This window comes from Ictalurus punctatus, chromosome 29 (genome assembly GCF_001660625.3).
Source record: "Ictalurus punctatus breed USDA103 chromosome 29, Coco_2.0, whole genome shotgun sequence".
NCBI classification, from domain to species: domain Eukaryota; kingdom Metazoa; phylum Chordata; class Actinopteri; order Siluriformes; family Ictaluridae; genus Ictalurus; species Ictalurus punctatus.
Genome location: NC_030444.2, coordinates 13,958,631 through 13,980,552, shown reverse-complemented (window position 1 = coordinate 13,980,552; position 21,922 = coordinate 13,958,631). Strand labels below are relative to the sequence as shown.

Here is a 21,922-nt window from a genome sequence, read left to right as displayed (position 1 = left end):
GGTGAAATGAAAACGCAGAGCATGGTGATTGGGTGTTGGAACATTTTTATTGACTACTGTACATCCTTTCACTTGTCCTCGGGCTTGTTGAAGCAGTAGGTGAGACAGCACTTGCCGCAGTAGTGCCTGTCGAAGTGGCTGGCCATGAAGACGCCGGCGCCACACTCGTCAGCTGGGCACTCACGACGGAGACGGTGGATCTTTCCGTTCTCGTCCACCTGACGCAACGAGAAACGATCAGCCCGGGGCAGTGGTTTTTGTTTTCAATAAAAGAGTTTTCTCTTTTATCTCAAATAAAAAACAGGTATGTTCAGGTGTCTCACCTTGTAGTACTTGAGCACAGCGAGCTTGACCTTCTTTCTCTTGTGCTTGTTCTTCTTGGGGGTGGTGTAAGACTTCTTCTTCCTCTTCTTAGCACCACCACGCAGCCTCAGCACCAGGTGCAGGGTGGACTCCTGGAACAGACAAAGACCAGGAGATTTCAGTCTAATGGCTTGGGGATATTTGGTGACCACGCTGATGACCGTAAAACACTAAATGTGGATATATTTTTTTTAAATGATGTCTTGCCCATATATGGGTCATGTGAAGATGCATCAATATTGTGATAGTGAGTCCATCGTGATGTTTATTTTTATTTATTTATTTTTTAAACAAACTGACCAGAAACAGCCAATTTGATTTTAATCACTTAATTTTCTTCATGATTTTCTCTGTTGCAGTCTTTGTTCAATAAACAAGCTACTTTTTTCCCCCCAAACTTACCGTACATTGTGATACAGATCATGCATCGAGTATTATGACATTTATTTGTATGAAAGTCTTGTGCAGGACATTACCTTCACCAAACTATTAGCTAGTAAGTTATTCAGAACAATTTCTGCACTTTATAACCACAGAGATGGTTCCATGAGCCTCGAGATACAACATTCATTATCAAGGTCAATGGCGGGGAAAGTCAGGACAAAAACAGGAAATAATTGACAAGAAAAATTAATAATAATGGGTTTATCCACATCATGTAATGACCTTCACCTTCAAGTCTTATAAAGGCAACATGAACACAAGACAGACTCTTTACAGCTGGATTTAATTCTCAGAGAACCTCTCAAACCAATATAGCAATAACCCCCATCTAAAAGTGAAACACCACACAAAACACCCATAAACAGATCTGCATTTATACACTCACATGAGGTATGACTAAAACCTTGTAATCAATTAAAATCATAACTAATCTACATGCAGCACGTCTTCATCTAAAAAGTGTTTCTGAAAACTGTGAAAGGAATATTTTAAGAGCTGATATTTAAGAAAAAAGTCTGGATTTTTTAAATATTATATAGCGTGTAGGTTGTCAATTAAAGAGGAGACTGATGTTTGTTAAGTGGTAGAAAGCACAACCCAATATCATGAAAAATACTAAAATCACTGCATTCTGAAAGTTATTAGCCTGAATTAAACGGGTTTTAATCCAAACCTTGCAACATGTCAGTTTAGTGTTCTGCAGGGAAAAAAAGTCTACAGCTTATAATATACACATTACTTTCATTACTATTATTAAAGTCTAATACTTGAACCGTGTTCACCAAATATATTTCACAGTTAAAGAAGAACCCCTGTAACAGGTTCCCCATCCCTAGTCCTGTATATTTCAGTCTTTTCCTTGCTCCCAAAACACCTGATCCAACTAATCAGATAATTAACAGCCCTTTCCTCAGCTCAAGTGTGTGGGTTCGACCACAGCAAAAGAAAAGAATAAAAAGGTCCAGGACCAGCATTGAGCGTCTGTGGTCTTGAAGATGTGGCTCACCTTCTGGATGTTGTAGTCAGACAGGGTGCGTCCATCCTCCAGCTGCTTCCCAGCGAAGATCAACCTCTGCTGGTCAGGAGGGATGCCTGGATTCAAACAGGAAGATAAATCGGTTAGATTTTTACATCTAGACAAGCCACAACAACAGGTACAGATTCAGGGTGCGTCAGAAGACGTTTCCACGATATACAACAGCTTGATATTTTAATACCATGTCTATAAATGACCACTGAAGAGAAATTGGAATTTTATATATATATATATATATATATATATATATATATATATATATTTATTTATTTATTTATTTTTTTTAAAGGCAATTAACATTAGGATGTGTAAAACCATTTCTCCAAAGTCTGTAAAGAAAAGTTAAAAGATCCAGGGATACTGACAATACATCAAGGCAGTTTATCACAATATAATAGTCTATAATCTTACCTTCTTTGTCTTGGATTTTGGCCTTGACATTTTCAATAGTATCTGAAGGCTCAACCTGCAAACAAACAGAATTTATTTATTCTAATAGAGCACTGTATAAATATGTCATGATGTCTAGCTGTGCATGGAAATAAGCTTTCTAAATCGTGGAGCTAATAAAGAAGCACAAGCAGGTCTGAACAACAACAAAAAAACAGCTATAGTCCATGACACGTTGTTTATCTACTTAAATTTAGTTTTGAATAAAACAAGAGCCAATGGCTAGCAAGACTTTCTCCTGACATGCTAATCAACGCTGTTTACACGTGCGACACCGGCTAGCCGGTTTAGCAAGAGTTCAAAGTTAGTTATCGCTTCTAGGCTTCCTGATAACACTTTAAACATTTAATATGTTTATGTAAATCCAGTTATATTGTTCAAAACAACCGAGTAAAGTCAGTTATGGAGATGAAAACTAGCTCAACGTGTGTGAGCCAACGCGCTTCCTCTGCCCACCTCTAGGGTTATAGTCTTCCCCGTAAGGGTTTTCACGAAAATCTGCATTTTGCAGTTTAATCCACCTGCACACAAAACACACAAAAACGTTTCCTGAATAGCATGAATCCATCACTGTGTAACTTGGTGCGCATTTTCAACTTGTTTATTAAATACAAAACCGGAGCTCAACTCACCACAAGCCTCTCGCTAATGGCGGACCTTGAGAAAAGGGCTTTCGGAACGCGCCACGGGGTTTTCTTGAGTCGCTTGCAGGGGCTAGGAGTCCATCACGATGCCTGTTCGGAAAATGTCAAAACAGTAAGCTGGAGTAACAAATAAAATATCAGCAAAGGTTTAATTTTGAGGGGTTTTTACTTTTTACTGATATGGAATAAAAAATATATATATTCTCACTGTTTTTATTTTTTAGAAACGGCGGCTAGGGTAGTGAGTTGGTCACAACGAATCGATTCTCTGATGCAGTGCAGTAGTAAACGAGAATGCAGGGAGTCGATTCCGAGATGCGATTTCACAAAATGATATTTCCCTAAAATGTCAGCGAAATGGAATTCTCTCTACACACACACACACACACACACACACACACACAAGCACTCAGGCAATGTTTTATTATTATAAAATAAAGTCAAATATAAAACTACGATGAAGGAGTAGGTCTGCCAAAGTTGAATGAAGGAAGGAAGGAATTAGGAGCTAATGGCGTGCTATCTACTTATTGAACATTGCACTGTTTATTTTACAAGTGCATCTTTCCTGTCCTGTATTTCAGTATTTGAAATCTGAGCAACAACAACCAAAAATGTGTGTGTGTGTGTGTGTGTGTGTGTGTGTGTGTGTGTGTGTGTGGAGTCGACTCCCCGAACCGACTCCGTCGATTCCCGTTAAAACCCTTGAATCAGAATCGGAGTCGATTCGAAATGTCTGGACTCAAACGACACATTCGGAAGTAATTAACGGAAGCAAAACTACACCACCCATAGACATACTCGTTTCCATAGCAACTAGACATTACTTTCCAACTTTGTGTAGATGGTGTAATGCAGTTATTTTTACAAAATATTTAGAAATAAACAGAAGGACTCATGGAGTTTAATGGACGAACCGCGCCTCTGTTTGAATCTGCCAGTGACAGGAGTTTCATGCAGTCACTAAAAGAGTTCATAAAGAGTGAAAAGGAGCAGTTAGGCTGTCCTGATGAGGGACCGGATGAGCAGAGATATACCATTTACAGCACAGCTTTCGATAAGGTACACTCAATACATTCATATTAATTATATATATTTTTAATCATCATATTTAGTAAGTGTTTTTTGATCAAGGAAATCAAAAAAGGATGAAAATATCCTTATGAGTGTCATTATTTAGGCATACTGAAATGAATCACCTGTATTATTACATTTAAAGGACAATACAGAAATTATTAATCATGCATAAGCTACTAAAAACATGATCATTTATGTCATTAGACTGTTTCTTATTTAATTTATTTTGTCCTATACCAGTTCTGAATGTAGGCCTAATAGAAACATAAAAGCACAACAACAGCATAATGATTTGTGTATTTATGTTTAAGACATGCTGTATAATATATTAATAACACATAGTAAATGCATTGTATGTATGTGTCTGTGTGTGTGTCTGTGTGTGTGTGTGTCATGTTTAGGCAAAGATTGATTTCATATACTTAAATGTCTATAGCATACATTAAAGGAAATTAATTCGACATTCATTAAAGGAAAAAAACAAAACAAATAAACGAGCCCAAAATGTCATAAAGTGGCAAATATATTTGCATACTATACAAATATTATGTTGTTGTTGTTGTGTTGTGTTTTTTTTTTTATTGTATTACGTGCCAGAAGAATTTCAAATTTTTACTTTTCTACTATTTCCTCATTATATTATTTGTGCTACAGAAATCTCATTATTTAATCATATTTACTTTTTTTTTTTTTTTTTTTTTTTACATCATTTGAAAAGTCTCATTTCTATGCACTTCTGTGAGGATGAAACGGTTAAATACACTATGTAACATTTTTTTTTAATTGGCCCATAAATAAGTTTTCTTCCTCTTGAAAAGTCAGTTTTGGAGATACAAGGTTTCTGCAGCACGCTGTCAAAAAGACCAGCCTACATTTTGTAACCATCTCGACGTCCACTTGTTAGATAATCGACTACGCGACGGCGTACAAACCGATTCTCACGGCCATCAAGAAAGAATACGATGACTTCATCGCCTCGGTGAAGAGCGATCAGCGTCAGGCCCGGCTTGCTCGGGGAAAACTGAAGGCCATGCTGGCTCGACCCACCTCCTTAATGTACTATCAGAGAAGAGCTGCTCAACTGCAGGAGAGGTAAAAGATTTTCATTTTCCAGAGAGCTTTATTGCAGACAGCAATCCAAAAGTGTTCATCGGGACTGGTATCAAACATATGAACCGCAGGGTCGGATATGGAGCTTGCAAGACGGTGGAAGGTCAGGAGCCGGAGTGGTCAGAACTCCTTCAGGAGCAGACTGGATTGGATGGAATTCCTTTGGGAATGGGTGGGAGTGGGATTTTTATTTTATTTTTTAAACATGCAAAAGTCTACAGCAAACCTCGATTTTTTTTGTTCATTCAGGATTTCAGCCATTCAGCGAAACACTACTGATTTACAAGCAGAGATAAAAAGGCTTCAAGAGTGCAAAAATGAACAAGAAGTTTCCCAACAACGGGAAACATTAGAGGTCACAGTTCCCACCGGTCAGTTACCAGGTACTTCAACACTGCCACATGCACGTCAGTTAAAATGTCTAGATCGTGACCGTGATGTGGTTCAGTGTTCAACTCCTCCTGACGTTTCTCCATCTGCAGGTCTTTCACTGAGTGAGTCGTTAAACCCAGAATCCCTGGATAAACATCTGGAGCAGTTGGCGCAGAAACGAAACGAACTGTTGAATAAGAAAAAGAACCAATACGTTCCAGTGCAGGTCAAAACCGACCTGGATGTGAAAATGAAGGTCGTATTGAACCAAAGAGATGAACTCTCTGTAGAGAACGACAAACTGCTGCTCCGGTGAGAACGTCACTAAACACTTTATTTAAAGTCTGGGTTTTCAGTCTGCACCTGTCTGAGCGGGTTTTACAACACCCGAACTATCCAAAGAGTGTACGAGACAACACTAAAAACTCAACCTAAAACCCCGTGCATGTTGTTTACGTGCTGAATCTTGAAATACAGCCAGGTCCATAAGTATTTGGACAGCGACACCCTTTTTTATTTTTTGTATTTTTACCTCTGTACATCACCACAATGGATTTGAAATGAAGTGATCAAGATGTGATTGAAGTGCAGACTTTCAGCTTTCATTCAAGGGGTTTACCAAAAATATTGCTTTAACCGTTTAGGAATTACAGCCCTTTATTACAGAGTCCCTCCATTTGCGCAGGCTCAAAAGTAATTGGACAATTGCCTGATAAGCGGTTTCATGGCCAGGTGTGGCCCGTTTCATCGTTATTTCATGACAAATTAAGGAGATAAAAAGGTCTGGAGTTGATTCCAGTAGTTGGATTAGCATTTGGTAGCTGTGCATGGGAACAGTGTCGAGGCCACGGTTAGGCTGAAAAAACAAAACGGGCCTATCGGAGAAACAGCAGAAACTTGAGGAGTGGCCAAATCAACAATTTGGTGCGTTCTTAAAAAGAAGGAACGCACTGGCGAGCTCAGCAACACCAAAATGCCCGGCAGACCAACGGAAGAGCACTTACGTGGATGATCGCAGAATACATTCTGCGAAAAACCCCTCCGTAACGTCAAGTCAAGGACGCGCTGGAGGAGGTAGGCGTACAGTATCTCTGTCAAAGTCTACAATCGAGAGACGCCTTCATGAATGCAAATACAGAGTGTAAACACAGCAAAACCACCGGTAATACTCAAGAACAGAAAGGCAAGGTTAGACTTTTCTTTAAAAAAAAAAAAAAACAATTAAAAAAAAAGTAAAAATGGAGGCACATGCAGTAAAGACCCAGCAAAGCATCTCACTGGAGGAAACTCAACATTTGTCGATGTCCATCGGTTCCAGACTGCAAAGGGTTTGCATCCAAGTATTAAAAAATAATCCTTATATTTATAATTGTTAGTTTGTCCAGTGAAAATGGAGCAACTACATTAAAAATGGCGGTAATTCCTAAGCGGTTAATGTGATCTTTTTGTCAAACCCCTTGGATTAAAGCTGAAAGTCTGCGGTCTGGTGGTGTACAGAGGCAAAGTGATGAAAATAGGGTCCCTGTCCAAATACTTATGGACCTCACTCTATGTGGAATTTCTGGGCTGAATAACTCTGGTTTTGTGATATAGTTTTGTTTTTGTTTTTTAAAAAAAAAAATCACTGTGTTGAACAAAATTAGTTCTTGAAAGTAGTACTGATTTACACCGAAATCACGAGTAGTCCATTTAATTACACGTATGTACAATGACCTGGTCTTTTACCCACTAGGTATAAACGGTTAACTCTCCTGAAGGAAGCTCTCAGCCGTTGGGCAAAATCAGGAAGCCGCTCTCCTCTACTCGAGCTCCTCTCCTCCGAATTGAAGCATGTGTCGGAAATGAAAGGTGCAGCAACAACCGTGCTTCCGGCTCGTACCAGACCACAGAAGACGCTCTGCTCTGTATTTGTCCTGCTCTCATCGTGTTCTTTTATCCTAGTGTGTGAAGACGACCGCAAAGGCTTCCGCGCTGATCGTTCAGAAGAGGACGATCCTGGCGAAATCAAAGAATCCAGACGTCTGGCGGCCTACGTCGAGAGGTTTCCGATCCTTCATCGTAAACGTTAGAAAAGTGTTGTCATGGTTTGGATCTATTATTTATAAGATCGCACCGTAGTCCTGGTTCAGACTCAGGACCCAAAACAAGTCATCTTTATTGTCATCGAAGGAATAAAACACTCCGTATCATGCCGTTCTAGGAAAACAATCAACAATCAGGCGGTGTGATGAAGCTCAGTTATTGTTACGACCTAGGAGTTGATTGTTTTCCAATATAACAGGGTATATAACACGAATTGACCACGTTTTATTTACTAAAGAGCGCCACGTCAGAACGGGTTACATTCACCCGTATACTGTATCTATTGATCATGTAATCGTATTTATCCAAACGTGAGGGTCGGAACCTTCCAGTACTCCACCGCCGTGTCAACACTGTTGAGGTGCGTTTACCGACTCGGATTTAGAGTAAAGCCCTGCTGCATTTCCACCATCCACAGGTTTGTAAAGCTGTTTGACGCAGGCGAGTATGAGGACGCCGCTTTTCACGCTGCCAGGTCGCCCCACGGAGTGCTGAGAAACATGGGCGTCATGGAGAAATTCAAAGGTACGGTACGTCCCATCGTGTTCTCCTGCTACGACGTGGAACTGTAGCGTAGCGATTATCGTTCTCTTTCCTCAGCTATCACGGCGTACGAGGGGGCGCTTCCTCCTGTGCTGCTCTTCTTCCGGTTGTTGATGATCTCGGCGCCGCCTGGAAAACCGCTGCCGGAAACGCTGTCGTCGGAGGGGGTCCACTGTGCCCTAAAGCACGGCTACGTCGAGCTGGTGACGTTTGGGGTGTCTCAACACAGGTGGGAAAAAAAACCAAAAACGTTTTGATTCTCTTATTCTTGAAGATAATACGAAGGTGTTTTAGGAGAAAATCTCACTGCACAGTTTTGTTTTTTTGTTTTGGGGGGGCTGGAAAGAGTTCTATTTGTTCTAATTTTAAGATGGTGAACACTCGTCGTGCTACACCCACAGGCTGACGTACAGCGAGGAATTAGGTGATCTGATCTGTAGCCATGGAGATGATGACCTACGCGCAGTGGACACTTGTTTGGCCCTGGCCCAGATCGTTTACTCGGCCTGCGGCGCGCTCAGAAAAGCCGCGCTGACCATGTGCAAGCGCGGCCTGACCGGCGCAGCTTTAGAGTACATCTACTACAACAAAGAATTCACCATCGGTGAGAAACACCATCACTCACAACGTACTAACAATATGCATTCATTAATTTAATATAGCGCACAGCCTCAAACGTTCTCCTCAAATACAGGTATCTGCAGTAAAATATCGACTCTGAGAAGAAACTCGGGTCGCTGTCGCGTTTGATATATATAAATAAATAACTTATGTACTACTGTATAATAATCATATATCAGAAAACATACAGCTTTACATCTGACCGTTACTAAGCACTGACACTGGAGACTCCTTCCCAACGGTAAACGCGCGTATGTTTCACAGACGACTGTATGTTCGTGCTGAGGGGACTTCCCAGTGTGGCTCTGCTGCGGGATTTCACTCAGCCGTGTGACCGCGTGCCGGCGCTGATGTCTGTAGGGTTTATCTGTCATTATCTTCTCAACTCTGACCTGGAGGATCTGGCCTTCCATCTGCTGGAGCAGATTCATGCAGGAGGACGAGGTCAGAACACACACACACACACACACACACACACACACACACACACAGGACATGCAGTATGTCGATGTCATCCCATATGCAGCACCTGGCAGGCGTTTAGGTTTGACACACGTCACCCTTCGAGTTATTATACTATGTACTAGTAATGCATTTTCTGCATTTTAGAATGACGATGCTTCATTTTTGTAATGTTTTCAGTTATTGTCGCGATTAAAGATGAACATTACGCAGACTTTAAGGCAGACGAGGACCTAGGGCCTCGTGTATCAACCGTGCATACTGTAGTTTTGCAAATACAAAAAAAAGTGTCATTTTATATACAAAATGTCTATTACTATATGTTAGATTATTATATATATTAGTAATAGGAGGTACGGCTGACGTCAGAGTGACGTGTCTGACTCGGGGGGTTTATAAGCACTGTAATGTTTAACTGTACTTAAATGTCGTTTAACCGCACGCTCACGATCGTTCGTTCTTTAACGTGTGTCCTCCAGATGCGTTAGAAAAAACAGTCCTGGAGGATGACCTGTGCAGCGTCGAGAGCTGGAGCGAAATCGCCGCCCGCTGCGAGCAAACCAACCGGCTCGACCTGGCGCAGGACATCACCTCCACACTGCTGCGCCAGGACGGTGCCATGCGCCTCTCGCCAGGCCTCGACAGCGCCAAGCTCATGGAGCACGTCTTCATGTAGCGAGCCGACCACCAGGAGGAGCCCGTGAGTCAAACCGTTCCAAACACAACCCCTGCTCTGTCATCGCAGACTTCAGAGACGCTCGTTATTTCCTGTTCAGTGCATCAGCACTTTTTAGAATACAGTTTGCACATGGAGGACCTGGTGTTTGGCTGGATCGCAGCCGCAGCCTGAATACTAGACTAAACAACCACACGTCACCGCGTAGCTTCCACCGTAGAGAGTTTTCAGTGTGTGGTGTGTGTGTGTGTGTGTGTGTGTGTGTGTGTGTGTGGCGTTGTTGGCAGGTTATGGTCACTGTTTTGTTTTTTTTCTGCAGGGGAGAGAGAAGGCCAGCTTTGTGATCACCCCCGCAGCACACTGAGCTCTTTGTCACGTCGCTTAGCCACTATGGTAACAAGGCACATGAAAGCAAGCGACGCCTCCTCAGTCTACAAACACCCACATTCAGTGATCCTTTTCTCCCAGAACACACACACACACACACACACACACACACACACACGTGCAAAACCTAGTCTTCATCTCTAAACACAGCACAGAGGATGAGATTTATTTCTGAGGATGATGATGATGATGATGATGATGATGATTGTTGTTGTTGTTGTCGTCAGTTTTCTTTATGCATATGTTTTTATGATCCGTTTGCCAATCATCTGCTTTGCAGACCACAATAACAAATATATGTGTAAACGGTAGCTTTCCTAAACTGTTTTCTTTTTATTCTTTTCAGTTTATGTTGGTGGTTGTTTTATTATATTTAATAGGGTTATTATTTTAGAAATATTTTAACGACATTTATATTTTTATTTTCAGTTTAAATTTCATATTTAAACTGATAGTTATTGTAATCATAATTTGATTTTTTTTTAAAAAAAAAAAGCCCTTATTTTGAAATTGTTTCGATGTTTGTTTTAAATGCCATTAAATTTAAATCGGTTATTCTATAAGTTACATTTTAAATATATAATTGAGTCCCTTTTCATTTTAAAGTAACAAAACGTCTAAATTCAGGCAGCACGATGCTCTTCACGTTCAGTTCGTCACCCGGATCGTTAATCGTCTTCGTTTCAGCCAATCAGCAGTCAGGAAACACGCAGGTGAATTCCCACAATGAAGGAATTCATTTAAATACTTTAAAAAAAAAAAAAAAAAAAAAAGCTTCATTGTGCTGTATGTTGTTTTTAAAATGGAAAAATAAATTAAAATAAATTCAACTTTGAAATCTTCAAGATCCACGATTTGAAAATTAAAAAACGTAGTGACACAGATTTCATTTCGTATTTGAGTCTTATGTTATTTTAGTTCATCATTAATTAATAAAATTAATACATTTTAGAACATGGGACTACCAATAATAATAAAAAATTGTTGCACACCTATATTTAACAAAGTTTTATTTATATATATATAATATAAATAAGCCTGTTTTGTTTGCAATTGTTTGATATCCATGAGAGCAGAGTATTTCTGTGAATTTTTTTTTGGAACAAAAGATCAAAAGGTTAAACAAAGACAATTTATCACAGCTTTCTTTGCTCATAGTTACCAAGGGAGCCAATATTAGTTGTCAGCACTGTGTGTGTATATACATAATATAAAGGATAATTTTAATTATTTTTTTGTTTTTTTTTAGCTTTTTTATTTATTTGAACTACAATAAACCTTTTTCTAGAATGTACAATAGAAATCAGTTGCTGATGAGATGCTGATAAACTGTGTGTGTGTGTGTGTGTGTGTGTGTGTGTGTGTGTGTGGAGGGCAGCCTCAGCTTTTGGCACTTCAAGGCATTATCGATCTCCTGCAGCAAGCAGAGTCGGGCCGAGCCTGAACTTTCTGCGAGGTCATTGTTTGTGTGTGTGTGTGTGTGTGTGTGTGTGTGTGTGTGTGTGTGTGTGTGTGTGTGTGTGTGTGTGTAGCCGGAGAATTGCAGCGTCACTCGCCACCTTACCTCACTCGACTCAGCCGGCTTGTTTTTCTCCCTGCAGCTCAACTCTCACATTCAATACCCTCCCAGTGTTCACGCCTCATCTACACACTGCTCCATGTCCCACTGTCCAAGACCAACTCTTACAGATTTCATTTCAACCATATTGATTGAAACGGATCCCCGACAGATTGTCCTATGATAATGAAGTAGACAATCCTACTACTGGTTGCCATAGTAACATTTATCAGTGGGTGGCGAACTTAGCGCTCCACTTTTCCAACAAACCAGTTTTCTTGCTGCTAAAATGAAACGTTCTGCTTTACTAACGTGAGCGTTTTTACTAACATGGCCTTCGTGACCCTATGACCCTTTTCCACAGGTTGGAGTCGTTACCAGTCGTCTCTTTTCCACAGGTCTCTCTCGGAGGTTAGCGTAACGTTAGCACCATGTTGAATTAGCGTTTCTTTCTATTTCTGAACGTTAGCCGAGAGTCAAATCTGTCCACGATCCGTTGTCACGTCCCATTGTAATCTCTCCATCTGGAGCGCTTTTATATTTAGCCAGGCTGATATTTTAGTTTGCGTGAACGTCGCTGTGTACGAAAATGGAAAATGGGCTCACAGAGTCCCGGCGCGGTAGCTGGAGAGTGAGCGAGGGGGATTTTAAAACTCCTGGCACGGCGTAAGGAGAAATATGCAGATGCGCTGTACGGCAGTGTTTCATGAACACACATGAGAATGGCTTGATTAAAAAAAAAAAAAAAACATGCAATTGGCTGGTCTTAAGTTTTATAATCCATTTTTATAGACGTATATTAAAGAAAAAAACACCAACGCATCAACCAGAAGTCGTAAAGTTCTTCCTGTACACGCAACGTAAAAGCATGTAATACACCACACTGGTCCAATATGCAAAGCAAACATGTTTACAATCCTCTCGGTGTTTCTCGGCAACTCTCTTGACCGCAACTTGAGGACGCGTACAACTCGGAGACTTTAAATGGATACAAATGGCGCGGCGCGATACTGATGTCGATGCCGATCTGGCGACGCCGTTTAACATTGAGTTCGGCCATGTTTGTGTTTCTCAGCAGTAAAGATGGAGGATGGGGTGAAGGGCTCTTGGGGGCGTGGCTACATTGTGACTGATTGGATTTAAGGTGTATTCGACTACAGGTTGTAACTCGAATTAGGGAATATTTTTTTGAATTCCTACTTGGGAAATCCTCAACCCAGAGTTCAGCAAGTGACGGCAAATCAAAATGGCCGCCCACAGCATGAACACTAAACAATGCAGCGTGCACAGTACATACACGAGTATTAGCTTTAGATCGATCAACATACTCCTCAGCATATTAACTTGCTAAATCTGTAACGCTGATTCAACAGAACACGAAAATGGATAAAGTAAGACAGTCAACACAGCCGTGTAGTCCAGTACGGGGACTTTTTTTCTCCACAGTGTTTTTCCGTCTTATTTTATATAAATATATATATAACACGCACTGTGTAAAGTTTCACGTCACCTTCTTCCGGCTTGCAGATGAACAGATCTGATCGTTCTGCTTTAAGGTAATGCAGCATCCCTCTCTCTCTCTCTCTCTCTCTCTCTCTCGTACACTCACTCGTTCATTTTTCATTTTTTTTTTAGTCTGATATCACTCTTTCCCCTCCAGTGCTGACACGCATTCAGTCTTTAATTCATTTCTGCTCCTCAGACAGACTATACAGTGCAAGCTGCACCTCATTCCTCCTTTTGAGTCGCCGCCAGAGTCTGATTCCCCACCCCCCCACCCCTAAAAAAAAAAACAACCCAAGATTTGGATCTGAGAACAAGGCAGCACGTCCAGTCGCACTCGAATCACTTTAGCTGTCTCATCAGGATGGTAGTGCAGCAAAACTGCAGCACTGGGAACGGGAGCAGAGGAGGCAATAGGATATCTGGTGCAACGGAATCCCGTGCCACAGAACGGCTTCAAATACGGCAAGGCTTTTCCTCATTGAGACTTGCACATCTCACCTTCGTAGCTGCATACTGTACCTCCTATTAGTTTGGTAATAATATGCTTTAAGATGATTTGCGGGGTTAAAGGAATACTCCACCAACTTTCTCCTGAATGTTCCTGGAGATCTACCTTCCTGAAGACTTTAGCTCCAACCATAATCCGACCATCTAATCATTGCCTTAAGAAGTTCTTGCTCATCTAAACCAGGTGTGTTCGATTTTGGTTGGAGATGAAACCTGAGAGAAGGTAGACCTCCAGGACGAGGGTTGGTGACCACTGATCTTCAGTGTATTCACTTCATCAGAGGTGTGTACGGATGTGATTACTGCCGACAAGCATCCGGGTAAAATTCCTTGTATCGAGGGTGGCGGAAACCAGTTGAAAAGGGGGAGGGGCCACTTGATATGTCCCACCCTGACTTCCTGTTTCAGTGGAAATTACGTCAACACGTCGAATAACGCTGCACGTTTCACGGCACTTCACAAGAACGTTAATTATTTCCCGTGACGACACATCATCCGCTACAACAGCGGTTTGCCAATGGTTGTAATTGTTTTTTGTTTTTTATTGGGATTAATTAAAGAACAACACGTATGCAGTATTATCCGTTTAGAGTTACCTTTTAATGTTGTGGAACAATCTGCAAAACAAGTCATCACTCACGCTATTCCCAGCCGTTCGCTACAGAGCCGTGTTTTTCTATGTTTTAAGAGTGGAATAAATCCATTCTTCTTTCTGAGAACATTCTGAATGATAGATTTTAGTGCTTCATTTACAAACACCTTTTTACTAAGAATGCATTCATTTCATGCTCTGAATGTTTCTAGGCAGGATTCGACATCTGCCCTTAGACTTCCATTCATTGGGAATGACTCATACTCTACAGATACAGTGAAGAGATATTCATGAGGAGATATGAAGAGATATTCACGAGAAAGCTGCTGGAGTACTCCTTCACTACGGTCCTCGTTCATCGCTGCTGTCTTTTCAGAACTTCTGACCTGATCTTGTAGAAATGTTGACCATCGTCACGGACAAATCTTTCATAGGCCCAGGAGAGCAGCGTCATCACGACTCTAATCTCTATAATGATTCTGCATTTCTGATCCTGGTCTAGCGTCCTCGCTCAGGCCTCTCAAACCAAACGGAATGCTTGTCTTATCTCTGGGGAACGATAACAAATTCTGAAGAATGATAAAGCATCTCTCGCTCATATCCTGTGCAAGTTCGCCCTGCGAGGAAGAAAGTCTCTCGAGAGCTGTGATTTGATTCTGGATGTCGACGCGTTCCTTTTTGAAACAGGAAGTCGGAGTAACGGACAATAGCGGTCAAGTTACGCCCTACCGAATGTAAACTCGACGTGGTAGCTTGGCGAACTAGCTAAATACGGAGAACAGCGAAGAGTTCAGCGAGAGCATTTTATTAACCGTGGAGGATTTCTCACCGTCGCTTTCACCCACGCCTGAACGCTTCAATCAGGACCGTATAGAAGACGAGACGGCGTGTGTTTTTGAAGTTACGCCAAACGTGTTTGAGCCGAGGTCAGCCGTCGTTGGCGCCAATGGTGACCGAGAGGTTGACGCTGGGAGATGTCTGACGTGCCGTCGTGATGGATAAAGCGATATCACTGACTCTTACTGACAGAGATGACGTGACGGTGTATAAAGATGGAATTCTTACTGGGCGACATTCCGGCATTGAACGGCCCCAAGCTGGTAAACCGCTCCTCCCAAAATACCAACAGCTTGCACAGACCCCGTGTTCTTCCAGAAGTAAAAAAATAATGGTTGGATGAATGTAAAAAGAGAATAATGTGTGAAAACACGCCCCCAGGGGCGGGACATGTATGTAGAGAGCATCTAATTAGATGAACATAACACTTGTTCATAACATAACATAACACTTGTGATGAACTTTCATTTAATAAAGTAAATAACAAAAATTCAATTTGGAATATCTCAAATATTGTGTTTTTTATATATATACAGTACTGTGCAAAAGTTTTAGATGCTTGCAAAGAAATGCCGTAGAGCAAAAATGCCTTCGAAAATCTCACGCACTACACACAATTTGGAAATGCCGATAAACCTACAACGCATGTCTTTGGACTGGGGGAGGAAACCGGAGTACCCAGAGGAAACCCCCGAATCAAGGGGAAAACGTGCACACGGCGGAGGCAGGATTCGAACCCCCAACCCTGGAAGTGCGAGGCACTAAGCTATCGTGCCCCTTACTAAAGAACATAAAAATAAACAACAACAACAAAAAAACAATTTTAATTTGTCGATTTTCCTGCATGTCGCTGTTTTATTTTCTCGTCTGAACGAAGAAGCGTATTCCACCCACCACTCATTATTTCAAGTGCTGGATGATTGTTGCATAAACAAGGCAGTGGTAGAAAGAGAGAACGAGAGAAAGAGAGAGCAGCGAGGACGACAACTAGCGTGCCATCGTCATTGCTCACCCTCTTAAATCAAAGAATACTTAGTCATGCTTCATGAATAATTCTGTTACCCTTTTGTCCCCCTAAAAATCCCCTAAGCGCAGAGATGACCAGAACCTCACGTGGTTATTCATATCCCCTCTTTCACTTTTCCATCTGCTCACTGAGGCAGGGAGGGAGGGAGCTTCCTTGACGTCTACCGCATGAGTTCCTGTCAAAGCTGAACCAGCTATCGCATTACGTTCTTTAAAAATAACAGGAATGACATGCTGGACTGATGTTCTATCACCACCAGGGGATGAGGATCGTTATGAGGAGCAACTGCTGGAGTTGCTACGTGCAGCGACATGATGAATGTAGTCAGACTTTCAGCATTGTTTTTACAGTTCTGTGTGCGAACCAAGCGTACTAAACCTTTGTACCTTTCGCTTGTCATGCAGTCATAATGTTAGCTCGGTTGCTAATCTAAGGTTAGCCTGATAGTAAACTTAGCTGCTGTTATTAATTAAAACATATACTAGCAAGCTAAACTGGGTTTAATTACACTTTGCGATACTTGGTATACATGTTGCTAGTTATACACGTATTTGAATGTTAGCTGGCTTGCTACAAAATGTGGCTAGTTATTTTAATTACTCAAAATAATCGTTAGCCTAATGTTAGCTAGCTTGCTAGAAAATGGTGCTACTGGTTTCAGTCACGCTCACAAATGGATGTCAAAGAGACACCCGCGTCTTACGTTTTACATACTTGAAGAATGATCTGTAAATGAAAACGTACCGCGTGCTGTAAACATTTATAGATTTATAGCACGAGTCTGGACGCTTCTTCTGTAACAGAAGCTACTTTCAGCTCCAGAGTCGCTTTCTTGTGTGCCGCAGATGTCCCAGAATCCTCTTCAGAGCAGTGACAGAGCTGGGAGTGTGTAATCAAGACACTTCCATGCTTTCAGACAGACTCGGGCCGTCCTTTTTTTGGACTCTTATCCTATCCGTTTTCCCTTCGCAAGGCCTCATTCCTGAGATAGCAGCAGATGTTTAGGGAGAGTTTTAAAGATGTGGGAGAAAACACACTCTCGTGCGGTTGGTGAATAAATATCGTCTAGAATGTTAAATATCACAAGTAGTATCTTTATTGGGAATTAAACGAATCGATTTTATGAGCGAGATGATCTGCATATGTCTTTTGCACGATGCAAAACAGGCGGCTTTTACAAAGCAGCACAAACATGTCCTGACTGACTTACATGAAAATGCGTCTTCTCTCTCTCTCTCTCTCTCTCTCTCTCTCTCTCATTCTCTCTTTCCCTCTCTCTCTCTCTCTCTCTCTCTCTCATTCTCTCTCTCTCTCTCTCTCTCTCTCTCTCTCTCTCATTCTCTCTTTCCCTCTCTCTCTCTCTCTCTCTCTCTCATTCTCTCTTTCCCTCTCTCATTCTCTCTTTCACTCTCTCTCTCTCTCTCTCTCTCTCTCTCATTCTCTCTTTCCCTCTCTCTCTCTCTCTCTCTCTCTCTCTCTCTCTCTCATTCTCTCTTTCCCTCTCTCTCACTCTCTTTCTCTCTCTGTCTCACTCTCTCTCTCTGTCTCTCTCTCACACACACATTCTCTCTCTTTCTCACTCTGTCTCACTCTCTCTCTCTCTTACTCTCTCTCTCACACACACACACATTCTCTCTCTTTCTCTCTCTGTCTCACTCTCTCTCTGTCTCTCTCTCACACACACACACTAATTCTCTCTCTTTCTCTCTCTCTCTTTCTCTCTCTGTCTCACTCTCTCTCTCTTTCTCTCTCTCTCTTTCTCTCTCTCCCTTTCCCTCTCTTGTTCACTCTCTCTCTCTCTCTCTCTCTCTCTCTCTCTCTCTCTCTCTCTCTCTCTCTCTCTCTTTCACTTCTGTCTCTCTCTCTCTTTTTCCCTCTCTCTCACTCTTTCTCTCTCTCACCCTCACTCTAACTCTCTCTTTCTCTCTCTTTCACTTCTCTCTTTTTCAGTCTCTCTCTCTTTCTCTCTCTCTTTCTCTAACTCTCTCTCTCTTTCCCTCTCACTCTTTCTCTCTCTCTCTCTCTCTCGCTCTAACTCTCTCTTTCACTTCTCTCTCTTTTTCAGTCTCTCTCTCTCTCTTTCTCTAACTCTCTCTCTTTCCCTCTCTCACTCTTTCTCTCTCTCTCTCGCTCTAACTCTCTCTTTCTCTCTCTTTCACTTCTCTCTCTCTCTTTTTCAGTCTCTCTCACTCTTTCTCTCTCTCTCTCTCTAACTCTCTCTCTCTCTCTTTCCCTCTCTCTCACTCTTTCTCTCTCTCTCGTGCTCTAGCTTTCTCTCTTTCCCTCTCTCTCACTCTCGCTCTAACCCTCTCTCTTTCTCTCACACACACTCTCTCTCTCTCTTTTTCATTCTCTCTCTCGCTCTTTCTCTTTCACTCTCTCTCTAATTCTCTCTTTCTCACACGCTCTCTCTCTCGCTTTCTCTCTCTCACACACACACACTCTCTCTCTCTCTCTTTCTCTCACCGCTGCTTTAGAAAAGTGATACAGTCAGGAGTGAAAACCAGTGTGCAACTTAAATAATGCAGTTTGGAGGTGTTGGTTACACCGTACGCTCTCTCCATTTCACTCGCCAGGATCTGATGGCTGTCCCAAGACAAAGGAAATAAATACAAGAATATAAATAATAGTATTGCGGGGGGGCAAATATCATTCATTCCCGATCACTTAATGATAACAATAATTTTTGAAAATAATCATTTCTGTTTAAATCATCCCTGATGATTATTGATTGAATGATGACGATGATGATGATGATTATTATTATTATTATTATTATTATGACTCTCAAATATTATCACATGGGGACGTGCATTCCAAAATCTTACTTCCTGCCAAAATGCTGAATCTAAAAGTGACTGAAGCTGCATCATCATCCGTATCGCAGTAATCCAAGGCTGAGTGAAGCGAGAATAAGCCGTCTAAGCACATTGCGAATGCAGAGTCACATAATGCAATGCAAGTGCAGGAGGAACATGCTCGAAAGGATAACGTTACCTTTTCCCGTTAATGTCCACTGGGCTGAAGTGCATTAGGTGTTTAATTCGCTACAGTTACAGCACATGTAGGAATATTGATTCTTTTCAGAACACCAGAAAATCAATACATGACCCGGGCGTGTTAAAGGGCGGCTTTAAGCGCACCAAGCTCACGTGGCAAAACTACAGCCTTTATTTATAGTCATGTAACTACAGCATAGAGCTCTATACAACGCAACACGTATACAGTACAGTGAGTCAGTTTGTTTTATTTTATTTATTTTTATTGAAAAAAGGAACTGTCCGTGACTAGTGTATGAAAAACTTCTCTTCAGATGACATGATTTTGCAAGCTGAACTTAGCCTCACATTACATCATTCTATCAAGTCACAGTCAGTAAACCATGTGGAAACGCATTAGAAAGTAGGGCCTTCATTATTATTTGTTAAAATTATAATTTAATACAGTTTTCCACCATATGTCCTCTTTTGAAACTCTCCACCACCAGCCTATTTAAAAGTTTAAATTGTTATGTAACACTACTGCACATTTCTGGAGCAAACATACTGAACTTTGCCTTACATTTAGGGTTGCCAAGTCTCCATTAATCAACCCAAATACCAGCCAGATTGCCTGTTCTCCTCGTGCTTCAGGGGGTTTCCACCGGGCACTCCGGTTTCCACCTCCAGTCCAATGACGTGTGTTGTCGACTGATTTGTAATCTCTAAATTGCCTTTAGTGTGTGAGTATGTGTGCGGTCGTGCCCTGCGATGGGTTGGCACCCGGTAGGTGGAAGAACTCGAGTGTCCTGCACAGAGCCCTGACCTCAACCCCACTGAACACCTTTTGGATGAACTGGAACTGGAGCCTCCTCGACATCCCAACATCAGTGCCTGATCTCACTAATGCTCTTGTGGTGAATGAACACTAATCCCCGCAGCCACGCTTCAGAATCTAGTGGAAAGCCTTTCCAGATGAGTGGAGCGCTTTATAACATCAAAAGGGGAGTAAATATGGAATGGGATGTTCAACAAACACATACAAGTGTTATGGTCAGGTGTCCATATAGTGTATCCATCCATCCCACCATAATAGCAATAACAAACACCCCTTCCATGCCACACTGGCCAAACTGCGGAGCTTCACTGTAAGAAGGAAAGGTAAAAGAAGTCATTCTTGCCCGCTGCTATCCGACTCAACGATGAGGTTGGGGAACTTTGCGGACAGTGGAGACGATGGACATGTGTACCTATTTCGCATCCTCATCTACTACACTGCATCCTGAACAACATATTGCACATTCTTACGCACGTACTGCCACTTTACTTATGACTATTGTACATTTTTAGACACACACTACCACAACCGCTCATCAAACATGTCAAACGTACAGGTTTAAGCCTGCCAACCTGTAATATGATTCATACAGTTAATCTGTACAGCAATCTTAGTCTGTAAATAACTTGGAGATCTATTTATATGTATATTTTTTTATTCTTCTTATTTGTGGTATCTTATGAGTTTATTGTGCACTTTTAAGCTTTTGTGTTAAGTCTTAGTCCTAACTGTTGATCTTGTGTTGTGGCTGTTGTGACACCAAATTTCCCCCTTTCCCTGCTGCAGAAACACAACAGACACCATCACAGAAATTCTAACTGTTTCCACTACCATTACAAACCACCAGCTAACCATTAAAACCATTACCCGTCCTTAACGGTGTCCACTAAACATAACATGCCACCAATAGAAGGCAACAAATTTCCAGTAGAGACCCACGGGGATTGTTAGAGTTTCCATTAAACCAATATAATTTCCATTATAACACCATTACAAAGCAAAGTGAGGATCAATAAAGTACTCGTTATGTGTCTCTATCTCTCTTGGAAAGCTCGTCAGTTTATGTAATGTGAAACAATTTAATCCAAAACTGTACAAAAGATATAAGGGGATTTTAGATAATAATATTACACATTTATAGACTTTATATTACAGCAAAATTAGGCCACGGGGACTGGAATAAAGTTGGTTTGACGTTCGATGTTCGATATTCACGGACATGCGGAAATTAAGGGACCGTCTCTAAAGTTACATACGACATTGTTATACACGTTTCTAACTTCAATAGCATTTGAAGGGAATGACTGTAAAGTGTTCATCTAGGTGAACACTAGGTATATATATATATATATATATATATATATATATATATATATATATATATATATATATATATAAAGAAATAGATGTCCTATTAATGAAATTATATATATATATATATATATATATATATATATATATATATATATATATATATATAATTTCATTAACATGACATCTATTTCTTTTAAGAAAACCATTCAATCCAGTACGGTCATTTTGACCCCCTTTATGCATTCGTGAAGGTTTTTTTGGTTCATGCATTGTAGGGTTAAATATCAAAAATCTAAAAGGTGTGCATTAAAACTGATACCTAGATGAACACTTTACAGTTGGTTATATGACTGTAAGTCATTCCCTTCAAATGCTATTGAAGTTAAAAACGTGTTTAACAATGTCGTATGTAACTTTAGAGACGGTCCCTTAATTTCCGCATGTCCGCGAATATCGAACGTCGACGTATGGGCGGTGACGGGGGGGGGGTGTTCTTTT

At 41.2% G+C, this 21,922-nt stretch overlaps 2 protein-coding genes across 3 annotated transcripts; one reads left to right on the top strand and one right to left on the bottom strand.

The window, feature by feature from the left end:
• Window positions 1-30: 30 nt before the first annotated feature.
• Window positions 31-2,943, bottom strand: rps27a (ribosomal protein S27a). The gene is given in 6 exon segments (NM_001200293.1): window positions 31-218; window positions 324-455; window positions 1,814-1,899; window positions 2,255-2,309; window positions 2,750-2,814; window positions 2,926-2,943. Coding segments are annotated over 5 exon segments (471 nt in total). The 5' UTR covers window positions 2,798-2,814; window positions 2,926-2,943; the 3' UTR covers window positions 31-68.
• Window positions 2,944-3,686: 743 nt separating this feature from the next.
• On the top strand, window positions 3,687-11,767 carry LOC108260732 (clathrin heavy chain linker domain-containing protein 1). Of its 2 annotated transcripts, XM_047152261.2 has the most exons (12): window positions 3,687-3,999; window positions 4,919-5,106; window positions 5,374-5,507; window positions 5,607-5,808; window positions 7,229-7,344; window positions 7,438-7,537; window positions 7,997-8,103; window positions 8,179-8,350; window positions 8,523-8,725; window positions 9,007-9,186; window positions 9,684-9,904; window positions 10,200-11,766. In XM_047152261.2, exons 1-11 carry the CDS (start codon window positions 3,835-3,837, stop codon window positions 9,878-9,880), a joined length of 1,764 nt encoding a protein of 587 aa, XP_047008217.1. In that variant the 5' UTR covers window positions 3,687-3,834; the 3' UTR covers window positions 9,881-9,904; window positions 10,200-11,766. The 2 variants fall into 2 exon arrangements, with proteins under 2 accessions (XP_047008217.1, XP_017316707.1); XM_017461218.3 differs by having other exon boundaries at window positions 7,229-7,537; window positions 10,200-11,767.
• Window positions 11,768-21,922: the final 10,155 nt, after the last annotated feature.

Excerpts from the sequence above, each read along its gene's own strand:
- LOC108260732 (XM_017461218.3), top strand. The coding sequence starts at position 3,835 with ATGGAGTTTAATGGACGAACCGCGCCTCTGTTTGAATCTGCCAGTGAC. Across the intron at positions 7,538-7,996 it reads CTGGCGGCCTACGTCGAGAG|GTTTGTAAAGCTGTTTGACG; the intron begins GTTTCCGATCCT and ends CACCATCCACAG. Across the intron at positions 9,187-9,683 it reads GATTCATGCAGGAGGACGAG|ATGCGTTAGAAAAAACAGTC; the intron begins GTCAGAACACAC and ends TGTGTCCTCCAG.